Below are 18,957 nucleotides of genomic sequence, written 5' to 3' on the forward strand. Positions count from 1 at the left end.
GTACTTTCCATGAACAGATACCCTTTGTGTTTTCACACTGTTCTCTATCATCCCTTGCAAACTGGTATGTGGTTTGGGTAGGTTTATTATAAACCTTCGCCTGTGGTTGAGGAGGTAGGAAGGGATGTGAGCGGCCATTGGGTGTTGCCCTTGGTTTTAAGGCTGCCAGGCTCCCAGATGTCTTCATTCATGAGCATTAGATACTGCAATCCCTCGATGGTTCTGGAGGAAGCCGCCTTACCCTCTGTGTTTTGGGAATGGGCTCTCCAGATACTTAATTTGTCCAAGGTCCACAGCTCCTCCTTGAGCATTGTCAGGCAGGGATTCTAGTCCATTCTGTGTGCCTCTAAAGGAACCAAGCTCTTCATGACCCACTGTGTTCCATGGGGCCCCCAGTTCCTTTGAGGCAATGGCGTGGAAGAGATAGGTGGTTCTGTAAACAGGAGATGAGGGATTATTTATGAAATATTTAGACTGAACACCTGACTACATGAGGGAAGGGTGTTCTTCTGTTCTGCTCCTCTTACTCATATCAGAAAGGCGAAGGTTGGGCTGTTCTAGGATCAAAGCCCAGGGCAGAAAGAGAAATGCCCTGGGGTCACAGCCCTGTAAAAAGCTTTGTAATTACAGGAACCTTCTACTTATTTTATCCATGCACTTAAAGTAAGCACACAGGACAGCCAGTGCTGACTCGGACCCAGATCATATACATCTCCTCTAGGGACAGTGCTCCAGGTGCCAGGTCACATGCCCCAGACCTTGTGCAAACTTTGCTGTTGATCGGGGCATCATAATTCTTAGACTTTTGAAACTTTCTGAAATTTTCGAAACTATGAAATAGTGAGTCAAAGTAAGCCTTTCTCTCCCCTGCACCCACCCTCTATCATACACCACACACACACACACACAACACCCCTCCATAGACATAAAACACACACAGCGATACACATACAACCCCCCACAACCCTGCACACACAACACTCCACACACCCCTCCACACACACAAAACATACACAGAACACACACAATACACCTACACACAACACACAAATACCTACACACACACACACACACACACACACTTCTGCACAGGTAGAACTGCCATTCACACCTCCATAGACCATGGGTTGTTTAATCTGTAGAATCATGTATTTTTTTCTAGCATTTAGCTTGGACCCTGAAGGCAAAGTTTAGCGCATCAGGTAAAAAGATGTCAGGCCCCATTTGCTAAAGAAAATTGTTAAATAATTATGTTTTGTGGGAGCTAAAATTCATTGCCTTGAAATTTATTAGTTCTTTGTGACTAAAAGTTTGGTGCACTGGACTGTTTTAGAAGATATGTGATATTGCTGGAATACTTGTGTCGATGTGCCGGAAGAGTGTTTAAACATCTGTTGTAAGATGGAGTTGGTTGTTTGAGGGCATAAGCTTAACCTTATATTATTCTTTCTCTAGAGATACCATTCAAAGTGGAAGCCTAAACATGCATCATGAAGAATTAATCTTGACACTCTGCATTCTCATTGTTAAAAGTGCCTCAAGTAAGTGGTTTATAAACATTCACAAACAAACCATGTTAGAGAGCTAGAGGGAAATTATGGGGATTTGTTCTTATAGCTGACGCAGTTACTGAAGTTGCCTAATTTAGTTAACATTTAGTGACTTCAAATTTTACTTTACAACTCCGAGAAATACTTGCTCTTTCTGGGGCAGGGAAGGGAAGAGAGCTGGGAATGAAGCAGATGAAGATGCTCCTGCAGGTCACTGTGCAGAGAGACAGGGATTCACACTGAATTACGCTTTAGAAGAAAAGGGCATCTCTCAACTGCTCCTGGTTGCCTTTTGAAATAGAGGAAGAAAACAATTGTATTCTTTACTGGTTTTAGACAATTTTATTTGTTTTCTTTTTGGGGGAGTGTTTTGGTTTTTTTGAGACAGGGTTTCTCTGTAGAGTCCTGGCTGTCCTGGAACTCAATTTGTAGACCAGGCTGGCCTTGAACTCAGAAATCCACCTGCCTCTGCCTCCTGAGAGCTGGGATTAGAGGCATGTGCCACCACACCCAGCTTTTAGACAATTTTATATAGCTTCCATTTCCTGAGAGGATGGCAAGAATTCCTTCATTTTAAAAGGAATATTCAAATGGAAGTAAACAGAAAATACTTTCCAACTCTTAAAAATCACCCAAGTGCTAGAAAAAATAAGAAGGAGAAAGGCTGGACTAGAAGCTAAAGGGAGTGTCAGATTACATCAGACAGAACTTGTAACTCATGAGCTGTGGTGGTTTGGGGATCTTCTCCAAGTAGAGAAGGATTGGAAGGTCCCGTTCTTTGGCAAGAAGTCCCATGACTAAGGAACTTTGGCATAGACCTTGCAGGAGAAAGGGAGCAAGCCAGTTAACTTACTTCAGGATGTTATACCCAAAAGGGAGCACTCGGGACCATATCCTTTACTTTGAGAATTATTGAGACAGGAAAACAGAGATTAGCTATGATTGCTTTTATATAAGACATCTCCAGTCTGGAGGTATGCTTATGAATTGACTCATGCATTGTTGGAATATTATGTGCCACACAACGCAGTGATATCCAGATCCTAAAGACCGTTCATTCTTCTTGGTATGAAATGATTTGTTCGGGACTACTGAGCAAGAGTGCCAAGTACCAGCTGTGTGCCACGTGTTCCATGCTTGATAGACAAACATCTATTACCTATTCATGACTGCCATGAAACACAATTTTGGAACAAAATCAGGTCTACATCCTGTTAGGTCTGGGGCTCAGGTTCCTTTGGTGGCTTAAGGAGTGCCTTTCACGAATAGGAATTATAGCCATATGTATCAATATTTTATCTGTGGAATTCATTTAACTTGTTAGTGCTGCCTCTCACAGTTGTCTTCATAGAACAACTTAAACCACTGACTTTGTCCATAGAAGAACAGGACTGACTGCTCACCCAGTCCATGCGCCTTGGCCTCTGTTCATTTATATAACATAAGAGCATCATATCAATCAACAAAGTGAGGCTGTCATGCTAAATGCAAGGAAAGGTATTTTAAGACATGAGGTTCCTCATAATTATACATTCCTAACATCCTACTGCCCACTATTTTTTTTTAATGGAGGCAATCTCCAAAAAGGAATTCATGCATTCATCAACCAAAGAACAAGTACTTATGTTTGCAGCAGGTTTGTTTCTTAAATGAATCAGCACTTGGAACCTGGGATACCTTCAACTGTCCAATAGATTCTTTTACAATAATCTAAGTCCTCAATACATATACAGTGAATCGTCTAATCATGGTTATGGCTGAGCCCTGCATAATAATAAGTCAGGAACTCACATTGCATGTAGGAAAAAGAATGGACATCTATAGGCTTGATGATGTGTGGAGGGATCCAGACACAAGAAAGCATACATACTATATGAGCTGTAACCCTGAGTCTCTAAGGCACTGGGGAGAGTTATTGAAGTGCTAAAGACTCTTGGTTTGAGTGTCAAGGAACAAGTCTGTTGGGAGATTGAGATAGAGAATAGGGGTTATGTTACAAGCACCAGCAAGAGACTGACATTCAGTGTCATTCTTGAACTTTGAAGTAGATCTAACATTTGAGCCACTTCCTTCTTCTGCTGTGGTTAACATTTAAGTTAACGCCCTCCTGAATGTTGCTCTGAACAATAGACCCTAGCAACAGAGACAACATTTTGTGTACGGTCTTAAGGAAAATACTGTATATACTTAACAGACTGATTTTCTAAATAAGGATTAAGGGCATTCTAGATCCAGTGGAGTGGCTTTGAGAATTGTTCAGCAACTGTAATTTAGAACAGAGGGCCACTCTTTGGAGATGAAAAAAAAAGATACATTTCTAAAGCTAAAGAATCTGAGTGAAGAAACAGGGAGATGGGAAGAGAAAGGGTGGTCTGTATTCATCAGTTCTTGGTCAGTTATGTGGAAATATGCCACCGTGAGGATTTAGCTACCCAAGAACTCCTCTAACTCTCCCAAACTTCCCCAGATCGAGTAGACAGACTGGTTGGACACAAGGGACATGAGACCTGCTCTGACTGAGATGAAGATGTATACCCAGGTTTTTTGTCTTTCCCATGGAGATTCCATGGTGCTGACATTTTGAGGGAATACGATGACCCTTTGACTTCTATGCCTTTTCTTAACAGTGAGTTATAAAGTGTCATACTCTGAAGATGTGGCCTCAAAGCCTTCGAGTGAGGGTTGGCTAAGCTCTTCAACTTTCTATCTAGGGGAAGCCATCAGCTTTATCTTCATCTTGGTTCTGAAAGTGTCTTATCTCCTGCATGTCTTCTCTTAAGACAAAAGACAGCACAGGAGTACGATGCTGAGATTTCTCCTAGCTTTCTTACTGACTGTTTATACCCATGGAGGGGAATCAGGGAAAAATCACCCTTGTCCTGTTTTATCTCCCTTTCCTCTTTCAATCTGCTGTAGAAAGTTGTATTCACCGATCGCAAATTCATGTGGTAGAGGGAGAACCTTTTTATCTGAAGCCATGTGGCATATCTGCACCAGTGCCCAGGAATGAAACAGCCACCACGAGATGGTTCAAAGGCAATGCTTCACATGAGTATAGAGAGCTGAACACCACAAGCTCGCCCAGAGTCACTTTTCGTGATCACATCTTGGAATTCTGGCCAGTTGAGATGGAGGATGAGGGAACCTACATTTCTCAAGTCGGGTGAGTGAGCCAATTTGTTTTAACATATTTCCTGAGATTCTTGACCTTGACTCAGAAAATCAAATACACATTTGTAAGCTCTGATAATCCATGCATTTTTTTCTCCCCTGTTCTCTCTTCAACAGGAAACAAATGTTTCATTGTAGAAATATTAAGTTGGTCACTCTGAATTTATATATATGTATGTATGTGTGTATATATATATATACACACACATATGTATATATATGTGTGTATATATATATGTATACATATATATGTATATATGTATACATATATGTATATATGTATATATATGTGTATACGTATGTGTGTGTGTGTATATATATATATATATATATATATATATATATTTTTTTTTTTTTACTAAATTATTAATGAGATTTCCTTTGCAGGGACTCTTGTTAATGATAAGCAGAGAGGAAATTCAGGTGGGTTTGGTAATGAGGTCTTCAGATGATATGGCACCTGAGGCAAGAGCAGCAGGGGCTCCCTCCCACATGTCCTGTTTAGACTTCAGAGAAAGGGAGAAAGGAGAGAGTTTAGAGGAACACACCCTAGTCTAGATTTTGGAGGTTTCTGGGAAACAAGAGGCAAAGTTACTAGGGAAAAGATATAGTTGCTACCCAGCCACAAGCTAATAGCCAAAGTCAGAGTGAGAGGGAGAGAGGGAGGAAGGGAGATTAGGCTCATGCATACATGTGTAGGTAAACATTCTTTATAAAGACTTGGCATTGACCTATAAAACGTCGGTCTCTCAGGGTTAGCTGGATGATATGTCGCTGTGTTGTGAGATTTCTAAAAGAAATCTGTCTTTATTCTGGAGTGAGCCCTGATCCTTATCAGCACACCTTAGAGAAAGAGAAGTGAGATTTCACAGCAAAGCCTCTTTTTCGCTCCTGTGGTTTTTCATGAAATGAGGTCATAGTTGTTTACTAGACACAGAAACGTCTGAGTGTCAGAAATATGTTGTAGAACTTGTTTTTTTAAACAGTGCAGTATATGTGATATTTTAAGGGAGAGAATTATAATATGTATGTTGCAACTGGATCTTTCTAGAGTGAGTTAAAAATGAATGGGGAAGAGAAATGGCCCCCGTCCTCACTGACATAATTGCATGCACAGGACATGGGCATTTTGGACATGGTGGAAAGAGCCATTTGAGGTGAAGAGGCATGTATAGTCATCCTGGGGAGAAGATGGAGACAGGGTGTTTGCTACCTATTTTTCTGATCTGGAGGGCAGATAATACCACCTGTATTAGGAAGCAAGAGTGGGACCATCAGGATGAGGGGGGAATGAGCAAGCAGTGTGGAGACCCGGGAGGCAGGATCAGGGCTCACTCTAGAATAAAGACAGATTTATAAAAGAAATCTGCTACATCTCACAACACAGCAACATATCATCCAGCTAACCCCGAGAGACCGACATTTTATAGGAGCACAACCCGATGATAAGGATGAAGCTTTGACAACGGCTTTGAGTGTAGTGGAGCTTCCACATGGAAGAGGGTGCTTTGAACATCTTTAGTTCAAATAGAAGAAGAACCCGATGCCTGTGTCACATTTTACGGAGGAAGTCAGTGCTGAGCAGGTGGACCAGTGTTTTTGAGAGCATTAGAGGCAGGAGAGAGAGTTTCATGAATAAGAAAATGTGCTTCTCTTGCAGAAAACCTGAGTTCAGTTTGCAGCACCCATGTAGGGTGGCTCCTAAACACCTGGAACCCAGCTCTAGGCACCAGGGCCTCTTCTGGTGTACAGCACTGATACTTGCATGCACATACATACGTACGTACACATGCTTGCATGCACACAGAATCTTAAAACCTAACATCTTTTGAAAAGGAAAGAAAACCAGCTAAGAAGGAAATTCACACAGAAGAGAGTTTTCTCCAGTGGAGGTGAAGAAATGGTGCACAAAACACTTTTATTGGAGCCAGAGAGAAGAAAATAGGTCTTTCTGTTTTCATTCTTCCTTTCTTCCCTCCCTCTCCCTCTTCCTTCTTTCTTCCTTTTTCCTTCCTGATTAATCTCTCTCTTTCTCTCTCTCTTTCCTGTTTTCTTTCATCTTGCTTTAGGTTGCTGCTGATGGAAACCAAGATTATGTTCGTGTTTGGCAAGTGCTCTACAATGGAGCAATCAGCTGTTAAGCTGGGCTTCTTAAACCTGAAGAGCACTCAGCCAGAGGGGCCATTATAATCAGAGTGGCATTGATTCAAGGCCAGGGGTGACAGGGAAGGTGTGTGTGGAGGGTGTCTTAGAATTTTACTTTCTTGATCTCAATTTCCTGCTAGCCTTTGAGCTTGCTCTTTGACAGGGAGTGCAGAGTGATGCCTGGTTTAGCATTCCTAAGGGGTTCCCACACACAGCAAGCACTCTGTTAAGATTTGCTGAACGTTAAGAACTGGGAATTGCAGAGGTGGAAACCAACGTGATATGACAAGAGGAGTTTTAAGAAGAAGATGCTGCCAATGGGAATCTGAGCTCTTTTCAGGGCCAAGTAGCTCTGCTATGCATGGCCACTTAGTCACTGCTTTTTAGCACATGACAGTCTGTTACCCTCCCTAAACCTGGCTGATTTCCTCTATGTTGAACTACAAGATAAAGAACAAGGCTTCAGGGAGTGAGAAAATGTAGTATTATGCCAATCACTCCTGTCTCTTAGGGGCAAACTAATGTGCATTTACTCCTGGTCCCACCCAGTACAACACACACACACACACACACACTCTTGTGTGACCTTGAAAACATTGTTTAGTTACTTACATGAACATTAGGGAAATGGTCAATCTCCCTTGCATACACACACTGTAAAATATCTGGGAGTCTTTGAGCAATAGACCACTTGCTCTCTCCTGTCCATCTCATTGTAGATATAAAGAGGACCTGGGAAAACCCAGGTGTACACATATTTCCCAAATCACAGGAAAATTTAACAATATATGTGCTACCTCTGGGATGTGGACCCATACACCACATGTATGGTGTAAGCAAACATACAATTGAAAATGTTTTCACTTTTAAAAAATGCTGTTGTTTAAAAACATGCCATTTAGCATCATCTTCAAGATGGCTGATTTCTGAGAAGAGCAGTCACAACCATAAGAGCTACTGAAGCTCACTTTTGCTCAGTTGTGCAAGGGCTGTGGCAAACTCCAGCTTATTCAATAGTAAGGAAAAGTCCACAGAACAGCATGCCTGGAGAAAGAGAACACAAAGTGTAGAGGCACACACCATCAGAAGACAAGGTTGGCAGCTGCTTATAGATCTCTTCAAACTAAGACTGTCTTCCTATCCTGGTCTGTAAACCTCTGAGTTTGTCCAGCACTGATGATAAAGTTTAAAACATTAATTCTCTTAAGTTCTTGCCAAATGGCTGCCGGTGTGAAGTCTATTTGGTATGTATGTGTGATGTGTATGTGCTACACACATGGTGTTATGATGGTATACACGTGTGCGTATGTGTGTGTGTGTTTAAAGACTGTACTGGAGTGCAATCTTTCACCACATGACCATTGTAAACGTTCTGCTCTGAACTGAGGGGTGGCGGAGAAAAACTTACACATCAATGATTCAATCTCTTCATATAGAAATTAGGGTAAATCAGAAGATTGGAAGTAGTTGCAGAACCTCTTCACTTGTTATAAAATCCCTCTGTACCTTTGTTTCTTAGAAATGATCGTCGCAATTGGACCTTAAATGTCACCAAAAGAAACAAACACAGCTGTTTCTCTGACAAACTCGTGACAAGCAGAGATGTTGAAGTTAGGAAATCTCTGCATATCACTTGTAAGAATCCTAACTATGCAGAGCTGATCCAGCACACATGGCTGTATAAGGTAACATGTTGACAATATCTCCACTTAAGGCTCAATAAGAAAGAAAACATTCCATGTGGACAATATGAAGACTGTGGACCATTTTGGCCTCCACTAAAACAAGTGGTCCAAGTCCACATGGCTTGCTTGGCCTGAGTGAGAAAGTGTTCCATATGGGTATTATAAAGAGCTAATGTATGCAATATGCTTAGCGTGGTAGTCGGTGTTCAGTACACAGCGACTGCTTCTTCTCTTCTTCTTTCATTGTCCTTCTATTTAACTAAATCAGTTTTGGGAGTGCAGGTTTAGATTCTTTGTTTTATTTTATTTTGGGACATTTAGATGTTGAAACACAACACAATTCTATACATATCCTGAATGTTTGAGTTTACATTATAAAGCTGGTAGACAGAAAACCAGAGACAGAGAAAGGGAAAAATCCCTCCTACTCTCTCAGCTGTGCTTCTTTTGTCACCAGGTGAACATCTGTCCTTAGAAGTAGTGTGTTCTGCTGCCTGCCTTTTTTTTTTCTTTCTAACTGAAACGATGTGATGATTACTCATCCATACCTTTCTCTGAACAACCTTCTTTCAAACCTGAGCTGCATTTTGTATGAACTTAATTTAACCTAATGGACCTCATTCTTTTTAGACATATGTAACTTTCCTAGGTCCTTCAGGTATTTACAGGTTAGAATGGATGATTTTATATAAATCTTTGGGTGATTTATGATTAATACTATAATAATGTGGTTAATCATTCAAGGAAATCCCCACATATAGGATGACTGGAGCAGAGAAGAGGCTAATTGATCGCCCTACTCTCTACCTGCTTTCATCACGTTACTCTAACATGAGAAATAATACTTTCGGAAGGTTAAACATTTGACATAAAACATTTCAGAAACTTGGTCTGTCTCCCTGTTGTTCTCATAACGACTCTAAGTTAAATGTGGGGACTGCATCCTAATAGAGCTTCTTTTGGGAATAGCCTGTGTGGTTTCTGTTTGCCTCCTTGGTGGGCCTTTCCCTTAGTAAGTTGTAAGAGCTTTTTAAGAAGATGCTACGGAGGAGATGTTCACACTTGAATTCCATGTTTAGCATGTATAAAACAGTATATACATTCACATTCATGCACACATGTAACATGACCTGCATCATATCTGTGGAAGAGAAAACCTGAACTGCTGACTCTGTCAAAAGCTGAACAGCGGAACTTGTGGAAGCCGAGCCACTGGTGGTTTCCTTGGGGCGTGTTTGTAGCTCTTTCTGTCATGTCTTGAGATGCGAGGTGTCAGGGGAACTTCCTATCTGAAATGTTTTCAAAACATATGACTCAGGCTTGAGTTTACCTGCCTTCTTTTCCTGTTAAATATACATATTTTGCAATACATGTAAATTAGGGAGTCTTGGTTTCTGGGTTTTAAAGAAAGCCCCAAATACACAAATACCTAAATTTAGGAAATGCATGTTTCTGGATCTGTGTGTGGCTGAGCAGCTGACCAGAAGGTCAAGCATGCACAGACTGTGAGCTGTCTGTGATCTTCCTGAGGTACAAGGCAGGTGAATCAGGAAAGGTCTGATTAGAACCGAAAATGAAGACCTCTAGCATTTTGTATATGTTAAAAAGAATTTGCTTGAGTTTATAAAATGCTCCTTATACTCAGAAACACTTTGCAGATATGAGGCACACATGGGCACTTTGCAAGACATTTGGGTAACTGCCTGGGTCTAGCTACAGAGGCCTCCAGCAGTGGCCAGCAAGAGGCAAAGTCTATAAGCACTAGGTTCTCCTCGTTAGGAATGTGGAAGAACAGAGACACATGGTCAAAGTTAGTATTCCAGATCTCCTTTTTCTGATAGTTCCCACACTGGCCAGGACCTACCAAAGGCTGACGGAGGGCTGATTTGTAGACGGTGGCTTTGTTATGTTATTATTGGTGACAGTAACATGTGGAGAGAAAAAGAAAGATTGAAGTATGCCTATGGGTCTGGCCATCTATACCTTTTGGTACAGGACATCAAGAATCCAGAGCAGGCAAGCTCTACTCAGTCCTCTGAGTCATTCTGCCCATATTCCCTTTGACCCTCCCCTTACACACAGAACTGGAACCAAAGTGTCATGTAGTAGAGGTGTGTTTCATGGATAATCTTCACCTAAGCAGGTACTTTGTTATTTAGTATTCTGTCTCTGTTTCTCTCTCTCTCTGTGTGTGTGTGTGTGTGTGTGTGTGTGTGTGTATGAACACCAGGTGATAGGGGTGGTAAGAGTCCTCTCTTCATCAGTGGCAATGGTAGCAGGGCGCTTTACTGCTCTAGTGGAAGCAAGGGTGAGTTGCTAGGGCACATACTTAGGGGTTGAAGGTCATCTGTTGTGTTTCCCTTTATCTCTAAAGATCTTAAGCATTAGGGATGCGAACGATTAAAACTATGTGGCCTTTAGTGTCTTAAAGTATTTTTAACTTGCCTTGACAAAACCAGAACTGTAAGGAAATATCCAAAACCCCAAGGATCCTGAAGGATGCCGAGTTTGGAGATGAGGGCTATTACTCCTGCGTGTTTTCTGTCCACCATAATGGGACATGGTACAACATCACCAAGACTGTCAATATAACAGTTATTGAAGGTAAGAGAAAGTTTGTGGAAGAAGCAAATGCATAGGAGAGAAGCAGGGGCCTCCTCGGGTTTGAGAATACAACACCACTTGAAGTCTCAGGTTTAAAAGCTTTATCTTGGGCTTCCATAAAGCCAACTGAAACACATGTTTATAGATGGCTATAGTCAATAAGCTGTACTTAGTATTAGAAGGCAAAGAACACAGGTGAATTCACCAAAGCAAGGGATACACTGTCGTCAAGAAATTTTATGCCGATCTAGAGGGGCACTAGGCACTAGAGCTGCAGCTATATGAAATGGGTTGTCAGGGCGGTTGAAGGGTGTGCTGTGTAGTTGAAAGAGAAGTGCTGAAGACTTTGGCAGGTCTGGATTTTAGAGGGCCAGCACCTTGAAGGGGCAGAGCATGCTGGGAGAATAGCTGGCAGCTGACAAAACAAGGACATTGTGTGCCAGTTGGAGAGGAGCACATAGCCCAATTTGCCCTAAGCCCAGAGGGCAATCAAAGACCTAGGACTCTATGGTGACAGGGACCTGAGAGGTGATTTAACCGAACGGCACTACACGAGGATATACTTCAGATGGCACAGCCAAGAACCTGCCATCTATTACCTTATTGGGAACTGACAGGTAAATTTGACTGTGCAGCTATCTTGATATTTTCTCAAGTCCATTTTGCTGCCCTTAGCTTGTCCTGACTGCTTTTCATTTGCTTTCAAAAGCTTCATGGATGATCTGCTCCTCTATGAAAGCCCCTCCGGCTGTTTGAAGATATGTGGTATGACCATGACCCTAATTATGACCTTCTCCCCGGCCGCCCCAGTAAACTAGAAACTCTGTGTAGACGACACGTTTAACCAAACCCACAAGCTCAGAGATTGCTCCAACACATCCACTGTACTGACATGTTTCTCCTGCATGTCACCTGATGCTTTTTGATAGCTGCCCCTGTGTTACTATTACAGCAAAGTACCACAAGACTTAGTGTTCTGAACAAATGAACACCTTGTCTTAGAGTTCTGAAGGTCACATGTCTAAATAAGTTCATTGGGCTGAAGTCAAGGTTTCCACAGCATTTTATAGTTTTGGAGAGTGTGGGGGAAATATATTTCTCTGCCTTTTGCCAGTATCCAGAGGCTATCTTGTTTGTATAATACTTTATCCTCAGGCCTACGCGCATATATCTGCCAGTCTTTTCTCCTCCTCCTCCTCCTCCTCTTCTTCTTCTTCTTCTTCTTCCTTCTTCTTCTTCTTCTTCTTCTTCTTCTTCTTCTTCTTCTTCTTCTTCTTCTTCTTCTTCTTCTTCTTCTTCTTCCCCTTCCCCTTCCCCTTCCCCTTCTTCCCCTTCCCCTTCCCCTTCTTCCCCTTCCCCTCCCCCTCCCCTTCTCCTCTCCCTCCCCCCCCTCCTCCTTCTTCTCCTCCTTTTCCTCCTCCTCCTCCTCCTCCTCCTCCTCCTCCTCCTCCTCCTCCTCCTCCTCCTCCTCCTCCTCCTCCTCTTCTTCTTCTTCTTCTTCTTCTTCTTCTTCTTCTTCTTCTTCTTCTTCTTCTTCTTCTTCTTCTTCTTCTTCTTCTTCTTCTTCTTCTTCTTCTTCTTCTTCATTATATGCATTTCCCAGAGTCTGACATTTCTGACTTTCCCATGAAGACATATTTATAGCCTGATTGGACAATACAAGATAACTTCCCTTTCTTAATCCCTTAAGCAATCACACCTACAAATTTCTTTTGACCATATTCTTCTGCTAGAACAGAGTGCCATGGACCGAGCCAATTATAAGTCATAGAAGTTTATTTGGCTGGCAGTTATGGAAAATTCCAGACCCAGGGATCACCTGTGAGAGTGTATCTATGATGTGCTGTGTGGTTCAGGACATCAGATGTCTTTCTGTCTGTATCACCTGCCATTGCCTTGAGACATATCTCTTGCTAAACCAAGAACTGACTAATATGGCTGAACTAACTCACCATGGAGTTTCTAAGATCTGCCTGTCTCTTTCCCCAGGTGCTGAAGGTACAGGCATATGTAGTCATGCTTAGCTTGTTACATGGGTTTTGGGGATTCAAACTCAGGTCCTATCCTAGCACATCAACCATTCCTGTCCACCAAGTCACTTCCCCAGCCTTGAAAAGAAAACCTCCACTTGACTAGAGAGTAAATGACTATGAATGAGACAGGAAACCTGGGCTGGGCTCATCTTTGTAATCAGAAACCCACCCCATAACACCTAACCCATTTTGACAATAATGACACGAATAGGAGAAGCTTACATACTTTAGGTTAGGACCAGAAACCACTAGGGACAGTAATTGTACCGGGACTACAGATTTGTACAGCAGAGTTGGATAGAGTCAGGTAAGGCACCCAGGATATGGTTAGGTCTGGAGAGTCCATGCCTGGTTCATCTAGTCTTGATATATTCTGTTAAGTCCATTAGTGAGAGAAGGACAGATGGAGGGAGGTGATGTAAAGTAGGCAAGTGCTTCCCAGTGTCTGTCCATCTTCTGTGTCCTAAACACCTGGTCCTCTCAGTACCTGGCAGCAGTCTCCCTTGACCAGACATTCCTTTGGCTTCAGGTTCACTGAGCAGAAGCCAATTTTTGAGTTCAAAGGATACTAGATGGACGATGCTTTCAGCAATAGGAACATACAGCTAATGGGCAATGGAGGCTCAATTCTATGAGCTGTGTTAATGAAGAGTTAATAAGATCATGACACAAGTCAATATGTGGCAATGACTGCAGTTACTCACAGATAATTCTTAAAACCCTAGTGTAGCTCCTGACACCATATTTGGAACCCAAACTGATACATGCTATGTTTCTTTATACATACATGCCCGTGGTAAAATTTAGTTTATAAATTAGGCACAGCAGATTAGCAACAAAACTTAATAATAAAATATAGTAATATGCTGAAACAAAATTGTCAAAGTCACTAGTTTGTGCTTTGTGGTCATGATGAAGTAGAACACAGGTTATTTGAAGACAAGTACCATGATACCACGATGATTAGGCTGGAAGTATATAATGCAAGGATGCACTGAACACGGGGATGATTCAGGTCCTAGTTTGGATAGAATGGGATGGAAACCTGAGAGTGGTACACAAGTTATTCTTCTGTTTAACATTTTTTGGGCCACTTAAACCACAGAAAATAAAATCATGGATAATCAAGAAATGCAGTGTTGGAATCTTTGTTACATGGAATGATCACATTCCAACAGATAGATGTCCTAGAGAAACTGGAGGCAATTCTAATGGTTTTGTTTGTTTGCTATTTTCCTTCTAGGAAAGAGTAAAGTAACTCCAGCTATTTTAGGACCAAAGTGTGAGAAGGTTGGTGTAGAACTAGGTATGTTTTACAAAGTGTGCTTTCTGAATTTATAAATGGGGCCATTATCGTGTTCTCAAGAGTAAATCTGGCTCACTGTTGGCGGATATGACTCATTATATATTTATTGAGGAATATAACAAAATGAGGAAAAGCATGCTACTGTTTGACTATTGACTCTTTTAGACCAGTTAAATGAGTCTTCTGTTCAATATCAGGGGGCTGTCTATGGCTTGTAGACTTCGCTCTCAGCCATGGTTTTAGGCCCCCCGATTTTTCCTCTATTGACTTTTCAAAACATGAAAATTTGGTGATAATACTCTGGAGGAATAAATCAAGCTTGTTCTATGGTTTAAATATTTGGCCATACATGGAATTGGCTGAACTTTCAGGGTTTGTTTAATGCTGTGATTCTCACTCTTCCTAATGCTGCAACCCTTTAATACAGTTCCTCATGTTGTGGTGACCCCCAACCATAAAATTATTTTGTTGTTACCTCATAACTATAATTTTACTACAGCTATAATATAAATATCTGACATGGAGGATGGCCTTAGGCAACCAGTGTGAAAGGGTCCTTTATTCCCTAAGGAGTCACAATTCACAGGTTAGAACTGCTGGTCTAGGCCGCTCTTAAGATTCCCCATGTACAATTAGGTAATTTCTTTCAAACATAAAAACCAGGAAGGAATGAAATAAATTTATACATTCTAAGCCTTATATTGAGCTAAGTGACTTGAGATACAGTTTTCTATTAAGTATGAGAATATTGCCTCTATGGTACCGACTGAATAACTGACACACAGGCCAAGCAACTCACAATTCTCTCAGTCTGCTCAGAACTCAGCTGAGGTGGCTGGGAGCAGAGTGCTATATCCAATCTGTTGTGCACTTAAATAGCTGGGGTCAGAGAGAATTATATTCTCATGTTTGTTGTAAATCTTTGCCACTAGAACACCGCTTCTTAAGGTGTGAGTTGAGACCACACATAGAGCTGTATAGGTGAATGTGAGGACCTTGAGGAATCTGGCAAAAACAAGCTTTCTGATTGCACAATGACAGGAAATTCCAAGCCAAAACTGCAAAGAAGCCAAGATGTTTCCAGGAGCAGTCACTAGAGCTGACTTGTACAACCTCACTGTGTGCTCTGTTCTGAGCACACATGCACACATGCACACTATGTACCAGGCATGCCTTCCTGTATAACATCTCAGCAGAGGACTGAACATCGTGTCCCAGAGTCAAGATGTGTGTGCCTTAGGAGGTTCAGTCTCTTTACTGTGCAGATAAAGGCTTGCAGTCTTATAGAATCATAATGGTTTAATTACAGAAAACAAAACAAAGAAAACCAATCAGATAACAAAAACCTTTAGTGTTCCCCTCCAGTCATTCCTGAACTTGTATTGTTAGTGAACCCTCGGGTTGTATTGTGTTAGGGTGTTTCTTTTTGAAATTGGCTGTTTGAGTTGCAGACTTGAATTTGATTTTCTAAAAAATTGTTGGAGGAATTTTAGTTCAGGATCAGAATAGAATTTCTGAAAGGTCCCTAAATATATTTCTGTCATTTTGTATTACATAATTATGTAAAGTTGTCTCATCTTTGATGATTATAAAATCAAAATTTGAATATTTCTAAGTAACATTGAAGATGTTTCAGAAGCATGAATTACCAATTATTCAGCCAATGTTTAATTATTTACAGAAAAAAACAAACAAGCACACATCTCATTAGCATACAGATTTGCTTTTGTCTTTAATAAAAATTATGTGTATAACAAAGAATTGTTTTAAAATAAATTTCCTCGTATCTTATTTTCAGCCAATGCTTAATTCATATACCTATCTAATTGACCCATATACTCAATCACACACAATTTGTTGGCTGTAAGGGAGTCATGAATCCCTTACATCCTGGCTGAGCGACACTACTTGCTCTCCTATGGTCCCACTGGAAACATGTCTCTGTAGCCTCATGCTACCCCAGCCCTTACTGATATTCGAGAGAGATGTGCAGCTGCCCCCATATACCCAGAACTGGACTCTCTGCTTTATAAGACTCCTGCTTATTTCAACTCCAAGGGACTCCTTACCTGGAAGAGAACTTTCCTACCTACACTTTAATCTCACCATTTCTTGTTCTTTCCCCTGTGCAGCAATGCCTTTCTTATTTTAGGTAATTGGTTTGTATGGTATACCTATCTTGTTTTTCTGGTAGTTTTAGAGAGACATTGGCTTGGTTTAAAATGAAGCACTTCTTCATTTTTAATTTTTCTGAATGTGATGATATTTAAAGGTCACTTAGCACACACTGATTGTATTTTGAAACTTCTACCGAGTTTCTAAATTCAAAACCGAGACTGTCAACTTCTATCTAGGAAAGGATGTGGAGCTGAACTGCAGTGCTTCACTGAATAAAGACGATCTGTTTTATTGGAGCATCAGGAAGGAGGACAGCTCAGACCCTAATGTGCAAGAATACAGGAAGGAGACAACAACATGGTATGTACACGTGACGTGCAAGAGACGCCTGGGTGCGTGCTGTAAAACTTGCACGTGCACACAGCAGAAGAGAGGCTGGGCTCCTGGGTGGCTGATGGGATGTTTAAGTTAGCTTTAACTACAATTATAATTTGCTTACCATCATCATTACCATATTCCAATGTTACCTATCGATCATGTGGACATTTGCTGTACATATCTAAGCTTGAAGCAAAAAGTCTTTTGAGAGTGTTAGTGAGCATTTTTCCATCATTTTATAACGGTACCAGTTAGTCAGAGTGAAGTCACCAAGTCAGGGGTGAAGTCACCAAGCTCCTCGTAAGAGAGCAATTAAAGGGTGCCATAGTTTCTTGGATTTTGGGAACTATGTCAAGTGCTTTATTTTGATTAATGTGCCATAAAAGTCAAAATGGCGTATGTACTCAAAGTCCATTCTCTTAACCACTGAGAATATCCAGTTGATCCCGCTTTGATGTGATTTGTCATCTCTTGTGCTCTTACAGGAGTCTGACTCCCAATGTCTTTTGAATGTATAGAGAATGGAAGAATAAACCCATTCTGTCCTTAAGAGGATGAGGCCTTTGCAGTGTGGTTTGACTGGATTGGGTAGTTGTGTTGCTCAGGATTCTGTTGCTGTGAAGAGACATCATGACCAACTCACTCTTTTTTTTACTCCACACTTCGTCTCTGAATTTGCTCCCATGAGTATTTTGTTCCCCCTTTTAAGAAGGACCAAAGCATCATACTTTGGTCTTCCTTCTTCTTGAGCTTTATGTGGTCTTTCAATTGTATTTTGGGTATTCTGAGCTTTTGGGCTAATATCCATCCACTTATCAGTGTGTACGTACCATGTATGTTCTTTTGTGACCGAGTTACCTCATTCAGGACGATATTTTCTAGTTCCATCAGTTTGCCGGCAAATTTCATGTACTCATTGTTTTTAATAGCTGAGTAGTACTCCACTAAAATGTACCACATTTTCTGTATCCATTCCTCTGTTGAAGGACATCTGGGTTGTTTCCAGCTTCTGGATATTATAAATAAGGCTGCTATGAACATAGTCATCAACCCAGGCACTATTGTGGATGCCAAGAAGTGCTTGCTCAAAGGAGCCTGATGTAGCTGTCTCCTGAGAGGCTCTGCCAGATCCTGACAGATACAGAGGTGGATGCTCACAGCCAACTGCTGGACTGAGTACAGGGTCCCCAATGGAGGAGTTAGAAAAAGGACTGAAGGAGCTGAAGGGGTTTGCAGCCCCATAGGAAGAATGACAATATCAACCAACCAGACCCCATCCCCAGAGCTCCCAGGGACTTAGCCATCAACTGAAGAGTACACATGGAGGGACCCATGGCTCCAGCTGCATATGTAGCAGAGGATGGCCTTGACAGGCATCAGTGGGAGGAGAGGCCCTTGGTCCTGTGAAGGCTCTATGCCCCATTGTAGGGGAATGCCAATGTGGGTAGGTGGGTAGGGGAGCACCCTCATAGAAGCAGAGAGATGGAGGAGAACTGGGAAAGGGGATAGATAACATTTGAAATGTAAATAAAGAAAATATCCAATAAAAAGGGCATCTAATTGGGGCTTGCTTACAATGTCAAAGGCTTAGTCCATTATCGTCTTGGAAGGGGATATGAGAGATACAGGGAGAAGTGGTACTGAAGAGAGAGGGAGAGAGAGGGAGAGAGAGGGAGAGAGAGGGAGAGAGAGAGGGAGAGAGAGAGAGAGAGAGAGAGAGAGAGAGAGAGAGAGAGAGAGAGAGAGAGAGAGAGAGTGTGAGAGAGAGAGCTGAGCAACAAGAAGAGCTAGACTCGGCTTAGAAAGGGCTCTTTGAAACCTAGAAGCCCACCTTCAATGACATACTTCCTCCCACAAGGCTACACCTCTTAATCCTTTCAAATAGTGCCACTCCCTGGTGACCAGTTATTCAAATATATAAGCCAAATGGGACTGTTCTTATTCAAACCTCCACAAGAGCGGAGTAC

The 18,957-nt window shown here is 41.6% G+C and overlaps 1 protein-coding gene across 2 annotated transcripts in view; it reads left to right on the plus strand.

Moving 5' to 3' along the window:
- Il18r1 (interleukin 18 receptor 1) overlaps positions 1 to 18,957 on the plus strand; it is a 34,364-nt gene that overhangs the window by 3,817 nt on the left and 11,590 nt on the right. For both annotated transcript variants that reach the window (XM_085836750.1, XM_021174573.2), the window contains exons 2-7: positions 1,456 to 1,541; positions 4,467 to 4,713; positions 8,386 to 8,551; positions 11,011 to 11,155; positions 14,432 to 14,494; positions 16,849 to 16,972. In XM_085836750.1, the coding sequence (XP_085692876.1) occupies positions 1,484 to 1,541; positions 4,467 to 4,713; positions 8,386 to 8,551; positions 11,011 to 11,155; positions 14,432 to 14,494; positions 16,849 to 16,972 (803 nt within the window). In that variant the 5' untranslated portion in view covers positions 1,456 to 1,483. The remainder of the gene's footprint in view (positions 1 to 1,455; positions 1,542 to 4,466; positions 4,714 to 8,385; positions 8,552 to 11,010; positions 11,156 to 14,431; positions 14,495 to 16,848; positions 16,973 to 18,957) is intronic.

The sequence above is a fragment of the Mus caroli genome, unplaced genomic scaffold, assembly GCF_978045245.1.
Source record: "Mus caroli unplaced genomic scaffold, Mus_caroli_1 scaffold_1, whole genome shotgun sequence".
NCBI classification, from domain to species: Eukaryota; Metazoa; Chordata; class Mammalia; order Rodentia; family Muridae; genus Mus; species Mus caroli.